The following is a 20,565-nucleotide window of genomic DNA, read 5'->3' on the forward strand; positions in this document are numbered from 1 at the left end:
GGCCTTAGATTTCCAAACATGTGAAAATCACCCTTTCTGTGAGTGTTTCATGCAGTGTCCAGCAGGTGTCAGCAGAGCACCTGAAAAAAACTCCAGGTTAAACGTATCGAACTGCAAACAGCCAGCACATCTGAATCTGTGTGTGTGTTTCAGTCAGTGAGTGTGTGTGTTTCTGTCAGTGAGTGTGTGTGTTTCTGTCAGTGTGTGTGTGTGAGTGTGTGATCTGCATGTCTGAGGCTGTAGGTCTGCATTAGATTAAGATAAAGATGTCAGTGCATCAAAAACAAACTGGAGAACAGGCTGGTGTGTGTTTGGGGTGTGTGTTTGAGGGAGGGATTAACGCAGCACGCGACCGTCAGGTTGTGCTTGGCCGTGTTGAGGCGTGACTCTGTGATTTATGGGTGTCAGAGCCGCTGGATTCCTTTCCCACCTGGATCATCAGAGGGTGAAGGCAGCGATGCTCTGATGCTCTGATGCTCTGACCACTTGTCTTTGTTAATGCTTTCCTCACGTCACCATAAACCATCTCTCTCAGCGCCACGGCCCGTGGAAAAACAGGATCTATATGTTTTTGTGGAGGATGTGTTTTTAAAGCGAAGGTTTATCACTGAGGAGGGATTTCTGAAGGCAGAGGAGAAAGATTTGTTACCTGAGGTTAAGACTTGTTGTTTTCTCCTCCTCTGGTTCTGCTAAATGTTATTCATGAAGTGAGTCACATCCCGGCCCTCCGCGCCTCCAACAGAGGCTGTGGCAGCGTGATGGACTCTCAGGGTAATACGCTCTTCAGCTGAGAGGCTGAGAAAATTACAGACACACACAGAGAAGTGTTTAGTGGAACTCACTCCAGGTGCTAACTCGAAAAATAACGGCTGCAGAAAGTTAGTTTCAAACTGAGAGCCGAGAACATCAACACACAAGCACAGAGGGGACTGAAAACTACCCAGAAAAACCCTGTGCCCCCCCAAGATTAAATGAATATATCAATCATAATGTTCTTTTTTTATTTACAATACCTCATAATTTAGTTTAAAATCTATACTTTCATAGGAGCCATTTTTCCTCAGCTCACCTGGATTAAAGTCATTCAGGAGACACAAAATCTACTTTATCTCCACAATAAAGACAATAATATGCATAAAATTATACACAAAGTCAAAATCTAGCGAAAAAGACATCTAGAAAAGAAGTTTTTGTATTAAAAAAATTAAACATGTGATGTCTTGTTTTTTTATTTTTAATGAATTTGCAAATATGAAAAAAATAAATTTCAAATAATTTTTTAAAAGTTTTTTGAAATCTTTTAAAAGTACAAACAACATAAATCTGTTAAATTTTCAAAAACATTAAAATCTCTTAATTTTATTTTTTAAATGTGAAATTTTAAATATGTAAAAAAAATTACAAAAAGAACACAAAAGTGTTCTCAAAGTTTTTTTTTAAATACTTAAAAGCAAAAAAAGCCAAAATATTTAAACAACTTTGAAATTTCCACTAAACTTTTTTAAATTACAAAAAAAAATCTGTTAAATAAAAAAAACTTTAAATTTATTTTTTTAAAAATGTAAAATTTCAAAGATGTACAAAATTTTAAAAAAGAACACAAAAATGTTCAAAAAGTTTTTTTTAAAACACCTAAAAGTAAAAAATGCCAAAATAATAACACAATTTTGAATTTCCAAAAATTTCCAATTTTTCAACTCACAAAAATATGAATCTCTTAAATTTTTAAAAATGTGAAAATTCAAAGATGTACATAAATTACGAAAAATAATTAAAGTTTTTTTTTAAATATTTAAATAAAAAAAATCCAAAATATTAAAACAATTTTAAAATTTCCAAAATTTGCAAAATTAATTAATACATTTAAAAAATATTAAAATTATTGAAAGAATACCTGAATTTGATTTTTTTTTTCTTCTTTCTGTATCCCTTAACTTACCATTTTCATGATAAGCTCTGTAGACCAGACCGTCTGACTTCAGTTCAGCCCTTGTGGTCTACACAGACTGCGAAGGCCGGGTCCTCTGGATTCTGCAGACCCTGAAATGAGACACAGCTTTTGTATCTTTGTTTCTTGAGTTCCTGGTTGGTTCATTATGTTTGCTATTGTTGTGTTGTAGTTACACGTCTCATGTCTCCTGGTTTCTTCATCAGTGTTGCCTTGTTTAAGTTCCTCCTAGAATTATGGTTCGTGGATTTTTAGATTTCTTTTGTTTTTGGACACTTTTGTTGTTTTAACAAAATTACTTCCTCATTTTTTTTCAAATTCCTTTTTCTTTTTTTTGCATTATGAAACTCTACCTATAACCTGTTAACGATCCAACAGAGCAAAATGTAAATTTTTCTGAGCAGAGTGTGTCTTAGACGTTTCCATGTTCCCTCCGTGACCTCTGACTTCCTCTTACAGCCCAAAAACATGCTCATTAGGAAAATTGGTCTCTGTAAATTGTAGGTGTGAGTGTGTGGGTGCATGAATGGTTGTCTGTGTGAGTGTGTGCCGTGTGATTGGCTGAAGACCCTTCAGGACGTACCCCACCTCTCTAACCCCATCCCCCTCTTTGCTTCAGTAGCTGGTTTGTTTTGGTCGTTGTGGTCCTGTTCTGAAGTCTTTCTGCAGTCCGTGCTTCACTGATTTGGAGGTTTTTGTTTGGTCTTAAAATGTTTCCAAGGTGTGTTTTCAGTTTCAGATCAACCAATCAATCGATTAAGCTTTATTTATCCTGTAGAGATCATCAAGTGGGCGCGCTGGTTTATAATAACATCAAATCAATAATGAGGTATTAAAACAGAGCCCACTACGAAGCAAACTGAGAGAAAATCACGCCTTATTGGAGCGTTAAAAAGCCCTCAGTGTAATTTTCATAACGCTCAAACTAAAATCATGTTTATTGATCTTTGAAGAATCCATATTTAGCCCTGATTGTGTCCTCAAACGCTCGCCCGGCTCCCAGCATTGTTATGAACGTATGTAATCAGAGGAGTCGTTTTAAAGACATTGTTGTTCTTTAACCTCTTTGTTCGAGCAGACAATGAGAAAACAGCCCGTCTCCAAATGAGTACAAGAACAAATCGACGTGAACTGATGAGGAAGAATGCCGCAGAGATTACTCCGTCGATGGAAACACATACGACAGGGCCTCTCATCGGCGCTGGGATAATGGGAACACAGAGGTTTTAATGACGGGGAAACTTCTTCAGAGTTTCTGAGACAAACATAAAACCAACACAGGCGACAGGTTCTGCATATATGAGGTGGTCACGTGACCCGGTCGTGGTGTTTTCTCTCCGAGCCCAGAGATAAGACTTCAGCTGTGTCTGACAGAAACAGGAAGTGGGCTGCTGCTCTCAGACTGAAAACAGGTGATAACACACAAGTTGGTAAAATGCACATGTATGTTCTGTGTTTAAGCAAACATGAAAACAGGGAAGTGCAGGTTAAAGATTAATGTGGACGAACAGAAGAAACATGCGTGTGCAAGACGTTTGCATTTCTGTGATATAAAGAACGAGTCTAAAACCATTTTTCCTCAGCTCACCTGGATTAAAGTCATTCAGGAGACACTAAATCTACTTTATCTTCACAATAAAGACAAAAAAGGGGATAAAACTGAAACATAGTTAAAACCTAGTGAATAGTTATGGACACAAGAATTTTATTTTAATTGAAGAAATTTAACAAGTAATGTCCAATTAGTAAAATTTGAATAAATAAGCAAAAAGGACAAAAAGCAATACTAAAAAAAAGTTGAATAAAAAAAAATGCAAAATTTGCAAAGATTTTGAAATTCAAAACATTACAATCTCCTTTTAAAAAATAAAAGGTTTAAATCATTTGCAAAAATATTTTTGTTTTGAATTATGTTTTAATTATTTTAAGAATTTTTGAAATTCAAAAATTAGAAAATAGTTTTTTTTAAATGCAAAAAATTTCAGAAAGTTGAATTTAGATTTTTTTTTTTTTTTTTAAAAAGGTCAATAACTGGAACAAATTAAGAAAGATGCAATTTAAAAAAACTGTATTAAAAAAGAGTTAAATTCAAGAAATGCAAAAAAAATTGTGAGATTTCCAAATTTAAAACATAAGAATTTTTTAAAGAAATTAATTATTCACAATAATTTAAAATAATATTCAAATATCAAAATTTCAAAACTCAGAAAAAAGTTATTTTAAAAAGTAAAAAAATTCAGAAAGTTTAATTTAAAAATTAAACTACCAAAACTTCTAAAAAAAAAAAAAATACAATCAAAAAAGTTGTCTTTATTCAAAAAGAGTTAAATTAAATTAATGCATAATTTTGTAAAGATTTTTGAAAAAAAAAAACACATTTTCAGTTTTTTGGGAAAAAAAAATGAAGTTGAAAAAAAATGTGCAAAAATTTGGAATAATTGTCAATTTTTAAAAATAATTTAAAAAATATTTTAAAACGTTGCAAAGAAAATCAAAAAGTTATGTAAAAAAAACATTTAGAATGTCAAAAAACTGGACCAAATTTTTTAAAAAGTTTGAAGCTTAAATTTAAATTATATCATACGAAATTTGCTGTATTTTCATGAATTTTTCATACATTTACAAAAATCTAATTAAATTTCAAAAACTTGAAAAATTAAGCCGAGCCAAGCTTCACCCTCATTTAGGAGAAAGCTTTGTCTGTTTGGAGTTTTAGTTCACTTGTTTGTTTTTCTTCCTACGTGCTACGTCTGCTATCGTAGCTGCTCTGATTAGCTTCTTCCAACTGCTAATCAACACACAATGTCACTTTGGTGCGCTGTGATTGGCTGATGTTACCACGCTTACTCTCGCCCAAAAACGTTCCAAAACAACCAAAACATCAACATCCAGGCAGAGGAGGGGGTTGGGGCAGACACTGACATTGACACACGTGTAGAGAGCCAGAGGAGACGACCGAGCAGGGTTATTCCTGTAAAATCCTGCAGACTCAGCCTTTAATCTATGTGTTTTCTCATGGTTTTATGACTTTTATCTTTCTGCTCTTGTTGATCTGTTTGTAGCTGTGAATTTGAGAAGTATTATCAGGTTATTCTTCAGTTTTCTCAGCAGAAGAAAACATCAGCTTGTCAGATATCCTCTAAAGTCCCAGTTTCTCTGAGCTGAGATGTTCTTCTTGGACCTGACTTTCGCTCACATCACCCCGTTCAAAGCCGAACACTGGCGTCAGACGATAAGTCCAGATAAAAAACCCAGGGAGCACATTTCCAAGAAGTCAACCGGCGTCTCTCTCAGATGCTGAACACCTCATCCCTCTCCTCTGGTGACGTTGGGTCCAGGAACAAAGCTCTGGTGAGCCGTGGGGGTCAGCTCTCCTCCTGACCTGCGGGGAACGAGCGGGGAAACTGCTCCTCCAACGCCTCATTAATCTCCGTCCACCAAACCAATCTGAGCTGCTGCAGGTTTCCAGGCAACAAGTGCGCCGTGAAGGCATCACATGCCGCTCATATTTTCGTGGTTGTGGAGCGTGTTGGAGGCTCGGCCAGCTGCGTGCAGAAAGCGTGCAGAAAGCAGAGCCCGTCAGTCTGAATCTGAATCAGCGGTTAAAGCAGGAAACACACAGAGCTCCTCGCTCTGCCAGGGAACAAACCTGTTTGTTTGCACATGTGTTTCGTGTTGTACACAGAAACACGTCATGCAGCTGCCTGATGAAGCAGTACACAACCTGTCGCTGTGCCCCTTATCTCACCTCCGCCGCTCTGCCTTTGATTCCCACCTGGTCTGAGCGTGCTCAGAGAGAAAAAAAAGGCACCTACAGCACATTCTCGCCGCTGAAAAGGGAATTAGTTCTGTCCATTAACGAGGGAACGTTAGTGCTGGGTTTGGTTCCCAAGACGACAGTTGGGCCAATTATTGGCTTCCTAAAGGTTTTTTACTGCAAGATTTGGCTCAGAAGAAGTCAGTGTTTGGCTCCAAAAAGGACTTTTACCCCTTTTCCACCAGTGTTTGTTCGGTGCTGGTTCTTATTTGGTTCAAATCACATTTTTTCTAAGAACCAGTTTGGTTTTCCAGTGGCATGTTTCTTTAACAATTGGCCATCAAAGGGGGGACGCCACCCTCTTGTCCCCACCCCCTGTGCACACCCCTGGAGGTCAGGGTCGCAGTGTGAAACTAAATGTAAACAAAATGTTTTGTTGAGCGCAAACAGAAACGCAGCTGACTTTCCTCTCCTGTGGTCAAAGAGGCGTTTGGATCATAAAGTTATATCTCTCATTGTCCCACAACAACATTATCATCCTTTAATATCCTTTCTCCCGGCGCAGGTCGACGATGGCCAACGCGATGGTGGCACAGGGGGAGCAGGCAAGGACAGTCGGCTTTTTAAAATGAAGGAGAGATGAAACAGCAAAAACAAGAGAGCGAAAACAGATTTTCAGTCTGATGGAAAGAGTTCAGGGTCTGACTGTCTTTACACTTGGTCGCATGCGGGCTGAGATTAATTCATGACAGGGTTCAAAGAGAGACATGGCCGGCTGATATTTTTTGCAAATTTAATCTACATATTTATGGCGTGGAAAATTTGTTTCAATTTTTTTTTTTCTTACTTTTTCTTCAAGTGAAAAAAGATAATTTTTTTAAATTTTTGCAAATGTTTTTTTTTTAAGAAAAAAAGAACATTTTTTTTGTTGAAATAATTGAAATTTAAGTTTTTACATTTTTTTTGCAAATGTTTTTAAACTCAATTTAAAAAAAGTGATTTTTTAAATTTCTAAATCTTTGCAAATTTTTGCATTCATTTATTTCAACTTTTTTTGATATTAACAATTTTGTTATTTCATTTTCAAACTAACTTTTAAAATTTTAACTTTTTGAAATATTTGCAAATTTTTAAAAAAGAACATTTTTTGATTTTTTGATTGTTGAAATTTATTTTTCTTTTTTTTGCAAATTTCTTAAAACTTTTTTTTTTTAACTTTCTAAATCTTTGCAAATTTTTTCATTCTTTTGTTTCATCTCTTTTTTTAATCAGATTTTGTTATTTCAATTTTAATTTTTTATTTTTAACTTTTAAAATTTAACTTTTTGGAAATTTTTGAAAATGTTTTAAATTTTTTAAAATTTATTGTAATTATTGAAATTTATTTATTTTTGCAAATGTTTTTAAATTTCTTTTTTTTAAAAAAAAAAAAAAGAGGCTATTTAAATTTCTAAATCTGAGCAAATTTTTGCATTCTTTTATTTCAACCCTTTTTAAATATTTTCAAAAATTTTTATGTCTTTTTTTTCTTTTACTTATTTATTCAAATTTCAAAACTAAGACATCACATGTTCAATTTTTAATAAAGATAGATAAACTAAAGAAGGAATCAATAAATACATAAATAAATAAATAAATAATTTCTTTCCTCTGCCGGACCAAACCTGACTCTAACTTCCTCTCAGCCTCCGTCACGCTCCACGGCACGAGCGATAAGGTTTGATGAAGGAGCTGCTCTGGCATGAGCGCCTGCTGGGTCCAGAGACGACCGACTCTGGGGAGTGATCCAAACGGCGCAGCGGTAAATAGACGTGTGAGTCCTTTTCAGGGAGCGTGGAGGGAGAACAATCAAACAGGAAGTGTCGGGCACCGTCCTACCCTCCTCCTCTCATCAGGATGCTGACCGGCTTCCCGTAATAAAGCTGTGTTTACGTCTCACCGACTGATGAGACACAAGTTGGTCGCTTGGTTTTCCCCCTGCAGACCCAGAGTGGAGATTTGTAAACACGTGCGTGACTGTTTTAGCTTCAGCTCTGTTTGTGCTGGCCGCTCGGTAACGGCGTGTCAGGTGGAGGGAAACCAGTTGTGGACACAATTGTCAAAACTGACATAAACCAGGAGACGTTTCCTGAACAGAAAACACGAAGGAAGCTGTTTTCTGACTAAGAAAGGAGGCATGGATCTCCTTAGGGCTGGGCCCACTTCACGGCTCTGATTGACGTGTTTTCATATGTTAAAAAATACATGAGGAGCAGCGTTTATATCCTCCACTTCTTTAAGCTCTAACTTCCTGTCAGCGGCGACAAAGCCTCTCAAAAGAAGCTCAGAGTGCTTCCTGAAATCATCTTTCTAACACAAAGGAGTGAAGACCACAGACTCCTCCGTCATCGTGCTCCATTGTTTGGATCCCACGCTTCCCAACACGCGTGTGTTTCTGAATGAAGCCCTGAAATGTTACCGAACAAAGAGGAGAACACGTCTTTGTTGTCTGATGTGATTCACAGACCAACGGCTGCTGCAGATATCTGAGAGGAGTTCAATGAGGAAGTTTCTGCAGAAAGTCCGACGATCTTCACCGTCTACACAAAACCAACGTTAATGTTTCTTCACATTTATCCAAAGTGGGTATTTTCAGACACAGTGGGTGGAGGAGTGTTATATTAAAAGGTCACTTCAAACTGAAACAAGAGCGAACAGTTCAGATAGTTAAGAGAAATTTAAAGTTTAATTACCAAGGGTCTGAGCAGCTTTGTCTCTCTGGTGCCCCCGTAAATTCACTGAGAGCTGAGTCTGAGCTCTATGTGACCACTAAGGACATTAGATACAGTAGAAAGTTGTCTCCTCTCCCTCAGTAAGACACAAACTTTAATCGATGGTGACGAGGAAATAGACGCTAACAGGGACAGACGGTACCAAATTCAAAGGCTATTTTCTCTGCCTACAAGAACTAAAATCAAAAAGTAATACCACAGTTTAAGAGTACGATACATAAAATATTTTTTAAGTGCATTAAGTCTTCGGAAATATAAACATTTATCTGGACCTAACTAACTCATGTATCCTTCCGCGCAGCGCTAGTGCGCTCCGTCCCCCCTCCTCCTTTCAGCTGTAGGGAATGTAAACAAGCTATGCTTTGGGCGCCGGTTGTAGCCTCGTGTAAGTTTGATCAAGTATCGTAATTCTTTAGTTTGTACTCTAAGGATTGTGAGGCAGCGTAGGAAATTCAAAATGAGTGACTATGACAGCGACGATGAAGTTCCATTCACTTTGGAACCAAAAGGATACCTGTATGAACCGGAGCACACAGAAGAAGAGCTGCTACAGATGGAGACTGAAAGGAATACAGAGGAGACATCCGCGGACACTGGACATCAAGATGCTGAGTGTTTTTTTTTTCCCTTTTTTTTCTTTTTTTTTTTTTTTCTCAAAGGAAAAAAACGAAAAAAAATAAAAATAAAAAAAATAAAAAATAAATAAAAAAAGAAATAAAAAAGAAAAAAGGAGAAAAAAAAAAAAAGAAGAAAAAAAGAAAAAAAAAAAAAAAAAGATGCTCAGTGTTACTGCTGCCACGACTGTTGTTGTTGTTGTTGTTGTTACAGGACACTCCAGAATTCAGAAGAGAGGGAAATCTGTGTGATGAGTTTTACAGACGGCTTGAGAGCCAGCAGTGTCCTCAGACAAATCCTGAAGAGTGTCTGTGACCAAGTTCCACTCGTGACAGCAGTAACACTCAGCATCTGTGGGCATTGAGTCACAGCTCAGACATTTACACCACTGAGTGTTTCAGACTCTATCTTGATGTCCTGTGTCCGTGGATGTTTCCTCTGTATTCCTTTCAGTCTCCATCTGTAGCAGCTCTTCTTCTGTGTGCTCCGGTTCATACAGGTATCCTTTTGGTTCCAAAGTGAATGAAACTTCATCGTCGCTGTCATAGTCACTCATTTTGAATTTCCTACGCTGCCTCACAATCCTTAGAGTAAAAACAAAAGAATTTTGTTTAAAAGGAAAACTAAGGAAACTTGATCAAACTTACACGACGCTAAAACCGGTTCCCGGAGCGCACTAGCGCTGCGCGGAAGGACACATGAGTTAGTTCGGTCCGGATACATGTTTATATTTCCAAAGACTTAATGCACTTAAAAAATATTTTATGTATCGTACTCTTAAAATGTGGTATTACTTTTCGATTTTAGTTCTTGTAGGCGGAGAAAATAGCCTTTGAATTTGGTACGGTCTTTCCCTGTTAGCGTCTATTTCCTCGTCACCATCGATTAAAGTCTGTGTCTTACTGAGGGAGAGGAGACAACTTTCTACTGTATCTAATGTCCTTAGTGGTCACATAGAGCTCATACAACCCCACTTCAAAAAAACTGAACTATCCCTTCAAGGGTCTAAGTGATCCCTGAACAGATGAGTCTTCAGACATCTCTTGAAGTAGAAAGGGACTCTGTGGATCGTATAGAGTTAGGTAATTCATTCACCGTTTGGGAACAACAGAGGAGAAGAGTCTGGCTAGAGATTTGGAGCCGCACCAGGCGTCTTTCACAAGCAGAGCGTAGAGGACCAGAAGGAGTGTAGACCTGGATGAGGGACCCCAGGTAGGCAGGAGCTGGTCTTGTTGATGTTTTGTAAGCCACAAGAAGAGCTTTGAATTTGATTGGAGCTGCTACTGGAAGCCAGTGAAGAGAGATTAACAGCTGGGTGACATGCTGTTTGGGCTGCTGCATTCTGGGTAATCTGCAGAGGTTTCAATACACACATGGAGGCCTGCTAGGAGGGAGTTGGAGTCATCGAGGGGCCTGTTGCGTCAGGTACGGTCTGATCCTCCTGATGTCATGGAGGGCATATCGACAAGACCGTGAAATTGTGGCCACGAGAACCTCAAAGGTCAACTGGTCATCGATCAGGACGTTCAGATTTCTGCAGAGTTTGTGGCACACGTGATTGGACTCAAGCGGGACACTGACCTGTGGTTGAACCGACGAACACGCAGGAAGGACAATGAGCTCAGTTTGGACAGATTTATCTGAAAGTGGCGTTCCTTCATCCATGATGGACAAGAAACTCCAAACCCTGGAACACACAAAACCACAAACTGAAAAACCAAATCAGGACAAGAAGATGAAGAAGAGGATAGAGTGTATTTTTTTTGTTTTTGTTTCCATAGCAACGGTTATTGGTTGCTGAAATCCGAATGTTCCATGTTGCTAAGATCCTCATGTCTACGTACTGCTCCTTTAAAGAAACTTGGCCCTGAGTGAGAATGCAAAGCAGCTGAAATAAACAGCTCTTCATCAGCTCTTGGAGATAAAAATCCTGGTTTTATCGTCAGACCTGACAGGAGACACATTTTCTGAGAAATGAAGACGAAGACGAGGATCTTCACCTTCCTGTTCACCTCTCAGCTCTGCTTCATCGGAGTGAGACGGAGTGAGACGCCTGCATCTGTCACTGCAGCGTCTGCACAGTGGAGGACAAACCTACAGCACCAGGTATCCATCAGGTGAAATGAGCTGCACGTTCACATCATGCATTACCCAGAAACCATTGCTCTACAGGAATATGACTGTGTTTTACCACATTCAAAGAGTAGGAGGAGTGTTCTGTGGTAAAAGCCAGTTTACACAACAATGTTTCACCCAAAAACACAATGAATAAAATCTGTGTTCACATGGAAACACTGAGGGTGGGCCAGGCCTACATTAAAAAATATTTACAATGGGGAAGATATCACATCTCATTACATTTATTTCCAAAGCTGCAATTCAAACTAAATTTCCCCCAGACATTGGTATTAACTCTAATAATCCACACATGAAAAGAAATCACAACGTTCAGGTCCATAAATAATGATTATGGTGAATTAAGTACGATAACACAGGAAAAAAGTATTGAAGACGCTAACTGAGACTCATCTAATACTTAGTGGAGAAGCCTTTGTTTGCAATGACAGCTTCCAGAAGCTTCTTGTATGTTTGAACTAATGGCCCACACTGCTCAGGTGTGATTTTGGCCCATTCCTCTGCACAGATTGTCTTTAAATCTGGAATATTCTTTGGTGCCCTCTGGTGAACCCTTTTCTTTACTTCTTTCCACAAATGTTCAGTTGGATTGAAGTCAGGTGATTGACTAGGCCGTTCTAACAGATTGATTTTCTTTTTCTGAAACCATTTGAGAGTCAACTTTGCCGTGTGCTTTGGATGGTTGTCCTGCTGGAAGGTCCAGCCACGTCTCATCTTCATCATCCTGGTGGATGGCAGCAGATTCAGATCAAGAATTTCCCCATACATGGCTCCATTCATTGCTCCGTCAGTTATATGAAGTTTGCCAACACCATGAGATGAGAAACAACCCCATGCCATGATGCTTCCACCTCCAAACTTCACTGTTGGTGTAGTGTTTTTTGGCTGATGTGCAGAGCCATTTCTCCTCCAAACATGGTCTGTAGTATGACAGCCCAAAAGTTCAGTTTTGGTCTCATCTGACCAGACAACATTCTCCCAGTATTCTACAGGCTTGTCAAGATGCTGTTTAGCAAACTTTAAACCAGCTTCAACATGCCTTTTCTTGAGTAATGGAGTCTTGCTGAGCGTCTATAGAGGCCATGGTGGTGGAGTGCATTGCCTATTGTTTTCTCTGTAACAATTGTACCTGCTGCCTCCAAGTCTTTCTGGAGCACTTTCAGGGTGGTCCTTGGCTGGTTGAGTCCTCTTCTGACTATCTTTCTGACTCCCTGGTCAGAAATCTTCAAGGAGCTCCTGTGCGTGGCCTGTTGATGGTAAGGTGGTGCTTCTTCCACTTGTGAATAATGGCCCCAACGGTGCTGACTGGAATATTCAGGTGCTTTGATATAAGTCTGTAACCAGTTCCATTCTGATGCTGAGCAACAATCAGGTTGTGAATGTCTTCAGAGAGCTCTTTGCCTTTACCCATCATGAGGTGTGTGGTATTTAACTGCTTGGTGAAAAAAACACCTTTTTTATAGGACCATCAATTTGCTCTAGCCCAGCTGATGTTGGTTTGCACTAATTGGAAGTTCAAGTAATAATTACTGACATTTCCTTGTCAAAGTATTCAGCCTTTCCATGGTGTGTTCAATACTTTTTTCCTGTGTTATCGTACTTAATTCACCATAATCATTATTTATGGACCTGAACGTTGTGATTTCTTTTCATGTGTGGATTATTTGAGTTGATACCAATGTCTGGGAGAAATTTTGTTTGAATTGCAGCTTTGGAAATAAATGTGATGAGGATAAAGTTGACGCATATTTTATCTCATTTCCACTGTTTCTGTTGGGATGTGCTGAAAACTTCTACGTACTGCTCCTTTAAGCTCTGCAGAAACCTGATCTGCTGCAGCGGTTTCTTTGCTCTACCTGCTGCAACCTTAGCCTGGATCATCTTTGCATCCAGCTACTTCATGATTGGCAACCCTAACGAGTCTCAGGCTCCGCTCTCGGGATTCGAGGAGCTGTATCTCTTTCATACCGCCTTAAGTAGAAATCATGGCTTCATGATGCGGGTTGATATCAGCAGGGATTGCCTGCTGCTGGTTTTATTCCCCTTTTCATCACCGACCATGACCGCTGCTGTCCTGTACGGCCTGGTTTACGGTTCCTCCCCCTTCTGAGGGACTAACATAATTTCCTGCAGGACTTCTCCTCCCATAAGTCTCTCTGATATGACTCCCCGGCTCCTGGAGGAGGTCAGATGTTCAGAGATAAGCCGAGCCGCAGAGGAGCAGCAGGGATGAGCGGTATCAGTAACGAGGAGAGGAACCTTCACGGCAGGAGATCATAACGCATTATTCAATCAGCTGATGTGATGTCATCAAAGGTGTGACGCGCTTTTAACCAAGGAGGGAGACAGCGCAGCGAGGGGGCGCTAACGTCACACCTCTGAAGAAACACTCTCAGCGTCACTCGTGGTAAACAGCTCAGGGTGTCGTAACCGCTCCACGTCGGCTCCGGCCAAAGAAAATGTCCCAGAGATCTCCCTCGACTGCGCTCTGCGGATCCTCCGGAGGAGCAGAGACGTTGTTGAGAAACAGTTCAGGAAATACGCCTCATTTTTAAAATGTCAGACCAGAATCTGTATTTGTGTGGTGCTGGTTTAGGATGTGGACCCCTCAGATCTGGTTTTATCCTCGTATAACCTTCTCTGCCTCCTGGAGCATCTCTAAGGCTCACATCATAACACCTCTCAGAGTCTCTGCCAACATAAAGCTACGCCACGTGTCGAGGGTTTCCTCCACATTAAAGAGGGGGTACTGCTTTTTTTTTAGTCTTCGTTTTGTCCCTCTGGTGCCACCGTAGTATCTTTACATAACTTACATCTCAACAAAATCCCATTTTTTTCTCTCCCTTAAGTTTTTTTAAACCATTATTTTAGTTGTTTTAGCTTCTGTCTCTTTAAGGCTCCCCCCTCCCTTCTGATTGGACGGCTCTCTCGAGGCCTCTCAGAAGGAGGAGCCATTGGCAAACTTGATTTTAAAGGCCCTGCTCCTCCAACAAACCACAAACACTGATGGATTTATCAAAGTCACTTCTCGACCAATCAAAATCAAGCAGGGGAGGGACTTATGATGTCATCATTAACATTAAAAACTAACTCCCAGGTCTCGAGTTGCTTCTGCTGCTAAACTACCACTCCTGTTGTCTGTTAAAACTGAAAAATACAAAACCAACCAAGAGTTAAAAAAATAAAAAAATAAAAAAAACTTAAAGAGGGGGTATTTTTTGTTAGCCAACGCTGGTCGCTCAGACTGAGCATGTGCAGATTTTCAAACCTCAACATGTTCATACATTGAAGAAATCCCTGAATTTGTCTTTAAACTGATCAAAATGTATCTTAACTGGGCCTGAAACACCAGGTTTGCCCATAGCCCCGCCCCTTCACAGGCCCCCAGAAGGCTGGCCAATCAGAGTAAAGGGGGTTTATGAAACAGGCAGCCTTAAAGAGACAGCAGCTAACACAAAGTGTCTTAAACTGAGGCTGAAAAAAGGGTTTTATAAACACCAGAAGGAGAGAAGTAGAGATTTATTGAGCTGTGAATCATGAAAAGATGCTACAGGGGCACCAGAGGGACAAAATACAGAGTCACAAAAGCTCAGAGCAGCTCAGACCATTGGTGGTTAAACTTTAACTTTCTCTTAAACTGTGGGAACTGTCAGCTCTACATGTTCCTGTTTGAAGTGACCTTTTAATCTAACACTTCTGCACCCACTCAGAGCCAGTGAGAGAAAATAAAGAGTTTTTTTTTTTGCTGCACATCATGTGGAGAGACTGCGGGGGCACCAGAGAGATTTTAACTCTACTTTTCTTTGTTCAAGTCAACTTTTTCCTCCAACAGTTAGCTAGAGCTACACTCTGAAACCTGACAACAAGCTAACTTTGTCAGTTTGTAGCGTAGTTTAGCAGCTGTCTATATTTCTCTCTCCTCACAGCCCGGTGCTCTGAGACGTGTCTGTAACGTGTAACGTTAGTGAATCCTGGTTCTGTCCTACCAGAGCTCATCTACCAACTCCAACCTCACCAAGCAGAGCTAACGTAACCTGGCTCTTCATTTTATTGATAGACTCTCAAGTTTGAACAGACCACTGCAGAATAACTGCTGACTGTGGGTTGGAGACAACATTAGCACTAACACATTAGCCTGGTTTTAGCCTTTAGCATGTGTTTTAGCCTGTGTTGTCGCCTTTAGCTCATGTTTTGGCCTTTTATCCTTGCCTTAGCCTTTAGCTTGTGTTTTGGCCTTCAGCTTCAGTTTTAGCCTCAAGCATCCGTTAAAGCCTTTATATGTGTTTTACAATAAGCTCCTTTTTTAGCCTTGAACTTTTTTTTCAGCATTTAGCTCCTTTTTCACCTTAAGCTTCTGTTATAGCCTTTAGCTTTTTTTTTTTTTTTTTTTTTTTTAGTATTTAGCTCCTGTTTTTCCCTATAACTCACATTTTAGCCTTTAGCCTGTGTTTCAGCATTTGGCCTGTGTTTCAGCCTTTTGCTAGTGTTTTGGCCTTTAGCTTGTGTTTTAGCTTGTGTTTTTGCCTTAAGCTCATATTTTAGCCTTTTATTAGTGTCTTAGCCTTTAGCTCCAGTTTTAGCCTTTAGTAACCATTTATGCCATTACCTTGTGTTTTCACCTTAAGCTTCTGTTTTAGCCTTTAGCTTGTTTTTTAACATTTAGCTTCTGTTTTTCCCTTTGGATCATATTTTAGCCTTTAGCTTGTGTTTTGGCCTTCAGCTCCAGTTTTAGCCTATAGCACCTGTTTTAGCTTTTAGCATTTGTGAATTCCTCTTTAGCTTGTGTTTTCATCTTAGCCCCTGTGTTAGCCTTTAGCTTGTTTTTCAGTATTTAGCTCATTTTTTAGCCTTTAGGCTGCATTTCTGCCTTTGGGTTAGGTTTTAGCCTTTAGCATCTGGTAAAGCCTTAAGCCTGTTTTTTTTTTTTTTTTTTTTTTTTTGCCTGAACTACAGTTTTTGCCTTTAGCTTTTCTTTTTACCTTTAGCTTGTGCTCTATCTCTCTCCTGTTTCTCTTTCTTCTGCTCTTCTGTCCTTTTTCTGTCTGACAGTTAGGCTCCAGTGTCCACCATCACTACAAAATTAATCACAGAAATCGTTTTCAGCAGAGAAAAACACAGATCTCTCTTCTCTCCACTAAACTTCATCAGCTGGCGTGGTGTTGTCATGGAGACTCAGACGTACTTAGAGGTTGAGCTCAACCTGATCAGGAAGCTAAGAAGTAGCGTTTAGGAATAACCATTCTTGGTGCTGATACTCTCATTTTAAAGTCTGGATTAGGATCAGGCAGATACGTAGCTCCACCTGTTGATGTTTGAAATGACCCTTTAATTTAACTCCACCTGGAGTCTAAAAATAACCGTTTCTATGGAAAGAGAGATTTATGTCAGCTGACGCCTTCACTCTCACAGCTTCTTGTTCCTCTGTGGCATAATCTACATCTTTTCCTCTATACGCTCGAAATTGCTCAATCAATCTGAAGCAACAGCAACAACAGCAACTGAACGACTCTGAAGGAGAGAAATGAGCCGTGGCTGTGAAAACATGAGGCCGGGCCGGGCAGCGTTCAGTGCATCAACATGTATTTCAACATATATTCACAGAGGTTACTTCAATGTGCACAAGCTGCTACAGACAGACGGGAATAATGATGAACAGATTTACATATATTACTCATATTTACACACGTTAGAGCAGCTGTATGTACAAACACACCAACAGAAAGGCTGTGAGACCAGGCACAGTGTTCGTCTGAGGCTGGGGGGAGGGTTACGTGCTGCGTGAACGTGAAGGGAAACATGTTGGAGTGTGGAGAGCAAACAAGCTGCAGGACAACAGCAGACCCCCCACGGCCCGGCAGGATGCGAGGAAAAAAGGAGGAAGTGTTGACGTCGCAGGAGAGGAATGTGCGAGAAGGTAGTTCTTCCAGCTGTGGCTAATTTCAGCCTGATCAACCCCCCATCTCTACATACATGTGTGCATGTATGAAGGAGGGCTTCCAGCTGCTGTAGGATGGAGGTAGAGCATGCAGGAAGGCTCTAAGGTGTGAGGCATGAAGCTTTTTCCAATATTTTCAGCGTTAGTCTGTAAAAAAAAAAAAAAAAAAAAGAGGAATGTTTTGTTTCCAATCAGCCCTGCGGTCTGGAGGAGTTCCTGTCACCACATCACACCTCCTCGCTGCTGATTTTCTTCTCTTTGTAGATATTTTTACAGGAAAAGGTATTCTGTGGCACTGCGGGGAGACACCACCGCTGTGAAAAGAGTCTGTATTCCAGGAAAAAAAGGTCTCTCAGTGGAGAACGGTGAAAAGAATCATGAAGGAGTTCGTAGAAAATCTGTCCTGGCTGTTGAACTTTGGAGTGTGAGAACAAAATTCAACAAAACGTGTCCCTATCATCACTGAAAACCTTCACAGACATCATACAGATTAGGTAAACATCACAATTTTACATTTTTCTGTCAGAAAGTGCACAAGTCCACTGTCCCTTCACACACCTCTGCTCTCTGATTGATCTGTTTATCTTTTCCTTTGGCTCCCAGGGTTGTAATGTGTCAAACCTGCGTGCTAACCTTGCAGGATTCTTGTAAACAAAGCGGCCGGGCTGCACCATCAATCAGCCTGAATCGAGGTCTTGGGTGAGTTGTCAAACTCTCTCCAGTTCCCCGTGCTCCCCGTCGGGCTGCGGTTGGTCATCTTGGTGAGCAGCGTGGTCCTGCGGAGGCTGCTGTCCGAGTCCTCCTTCTTGTAGTCGGGGTTGAGCCTGAGGCAGCAGGAGAAGCAGTGCATGAAATCCTGGAGGAGGTGACCGCTGAAGATCATGTATATCCACGGGTTGCAGCAGCTGTTGAGACTGGCAAGCAGCGCAGACAGAGTCACCGCCGTGTTCTCGGATTCTGCAGGACAGAGGGAGAGAGAGGAGGGAAGAAAAGATGATCAGTGTGCAAAACATCTGGAGCAGAAATGCCTGGCTAATGCGATTAATCTGGTGTTGAAATATGAAATCTATTTAGTCTGTGAAGAGGAGGAAATCTGCCAAATTCAGAGTTCAGAAAGTTAGCTGCCTCTGCTAACCAGATTATGCTAAGTGCTGTTTCCATGATATCACTCAAGAATCTGACTGCTGGCATTTGGAGAAAGTCAAGAAAGATATGAGGATGTGATGAAATCTGCTGTCTCACCCTTAAAGCATCATTTATGTGTCTCAAGGTGACACTTTTCAAACAAGATGCACGGTTTATCATCCAAACACAACTTTTCTGTTTGATGTTAAAAACTCTTTTTGCATGCAAACAAAAATGATCAAAATGTGTCATTTTTAGAATCATACACATCCCTTTTGTCAATCTTTCATGCAGCGTGTGCAGAATTTTGCGCATTGTGCCAAATTATCCCGTGCGTAAAAGTTTGGCACTTTTACGCACGGTGAGTTTTCTCCTTATCAAGCCTCCTCCTGCTCTGATCAGCTACAGGTTGTTTTTCTCAGCTGCAGCAGCCTCATTAAGACATGAATTGAGACATTCCCGCGCACTCACCGGCCCACTGGGAGTTCTCGTCCCACACGGACCACATCTGAACGATGAAGAACGGCGCCCAGCACACGATGTAGGCCAGGACGATCACGAAAGTCATTTTGACAGTCCTCAGCTTGGCTCTGGAGATGGTGGTGACGCTGCTGACTGAGTTCTTCCCGATCAGCCCGCTCTTCGCAGCGGCTCCTCCGGTCGTTTTCCGCTTCTTGTATTTGATGTTTTTCCAAATGCTGTGGCAGATGAAGCCGTAGCTCAGCACGAGGATGACCACAGGCACGAGGAAGATGCCCACGGTGATCCAGGTGATGTACGCCTTGGCGCCCCACGGCTCGATGAAGTGCGCCCAGCAGTCGTAGACCTCGGACCCGTTCTTGATCTCGCTCAGGGAGAAGATGAAGTACTGCGGGGTGCTGAGCACCAGGCTGCACATCCACGTGGACACGATCATGATGTAGGCGCGCTGCGTGGGCTGCTGCAGGGTCTTCAGGGGGTGGCAGATGGCGATGTACCGGTCCAGGGTCATCATCACCATCATGTAGGTGGACGCGAACATCCCCATCACCTGGAGGTGTTTGACGATCCGGCACAGAAAGTCCGGGCCGTAGAAGCGGAAGGTGACCTCCCAGCAGAGCTGCGGCAGCACCTGGAAGAAGGCGACCACCAGGTCGGCCAGGCTCAGGTGTTTGATGAAGAGGTGCATCCGGGACATCTTCTTCTTGGTGTTGTACATCGCCAGCAGGACGCTCACGTTCCCGATCACAGCCACCACGAAGGTGATGCTCAGGACCAGGATCTCCATCTGCGCCACCTCCTCGTTCCGCGCGTACGGATCAGACCCGTTGGGGTAGACCGTGTCGTTCCCAGGAGTCCCCATGTTCTGGTGGTCCATGGGGCCGAAAACCAGAGACTGGTTCCCTCCACTCAGGAGCAGCGCGTAGTCAGGAGTGTGCATGGCACTGCCCCTCTGTGCGCCCGAGCTGCTGCAGAGCCAGAGGGGCTGCGAGGAGCCTCGGCGGTCCGTATATGGAGCTACCTGATGCTCACGGGGAGGAACACGCTGCTGACTGACTCGTGGAGGCTGTGGGAGGCTTTTTAAACCCGAATCATGTTTCAGGCGGTGTGTGCGTAAAGCGCGCACGCTGCAAGAAGTGACGGAGCGTGGAAAGCTCTCATCTGGATCAGAGACAGGGTCCCCTTCAAAGAGAGGAGGGGTGTCCTTTAAATCATGGGATAAAAATAAACTGAACATTAAAGTTTTTATTGCAAACAAATTTAAATAATCAAAACAAACAAAGAATATTTCTGAAAGAGACATCTCGAAGTCTTACTTTCCGTTTACCCTCCTGGATGAGCTCATGTTTTACAGTGTGCTCCTCTTATCAAGCCCCCACACTCCACGCCCCCTTTCTTTTCCACTCTCTAAGTGCTCCACGTGTTTTAGGAAGCTGCTCTGTTTACATCAAATCTCCCAAATCACTGCTGCAGGAATCAGAGAGCAGCGAGCAGCGAGCAGAGCGAGAGTCGGATAAACAGCAGAGAGCAGGTGAAACAACTATGGAAGCCCTGAACTGCCAGCTGGAAAAAAAAAGAATAACAACAATAAAAAAAAGTCGAAAATATGGGATTAAAAAGTGTAAAATGGGAACAATAAATTAAAATCATTAGATTAAATGTCATATTTATGAGATGAAAAGTCGAAGTTATGAGTTTATAGACAAAATAATGAAAAAAAAAGTGAAAACAATGAAAGTACAAAGTCAATATTGTGAAAGAATACTTCAAAAATGTGAGATTAAAAAAATCCAAATAA

The 20,565-nt window shown here is 41.1% G+C and overlaps 1 protein-coding gene across 1 annotated transcript; it reads right to left on the reverse strand.

Moving 5' to 3' along the window:
- Nucleotides 1-17,383: 17,383 nt before the first annotated feature.
- Nucleotides 17,384-20,161, reverse strand: LOC141797040 (arg8-vasotocin receptor-like). The gene is made up of 2 exons (XM_074678430.1): nucleotides 18,759-20,161; nucleotides 17,384-18,119 (listed from the first exon to the last, which is right to left on the reverse strand). The coding sequence occupies exons 1-2, from the start codon at nucleotides 20,068-20,070 to the stop codon at nucleotides 17,836-17,838; spliced, it is 1,596 nt and encodes a 531-aa protein (XP_074534531.1). The 5' UTR covers nucleotides 20,071-20,161; the 3' UTR covers nucleotides 17,384-17,835.
- Between the last annotated feature and the right edge of the window lie 404 nt (nucleotides 20,162-20,565).

This window comes from Halichoeres trimaculatus, unplaced genomic scaffold (assembly GCF_033239565.1).
Source record: "Halichoeres trimaculatus isolate MK-OKI-2021-1 unplaced genomic scaffold, fHalTri1.1 fHalTri1_scaffold_10, whole genome shotgun sequence".
In the NCBI taxonomy this organism is placed as follows: domain Eukaryota; kingdom Metazoa; phylum Chordata; class Actinopteri; order Labriformes; family Labridae; genus Halichoeres; species Halichoeres trimaculatus.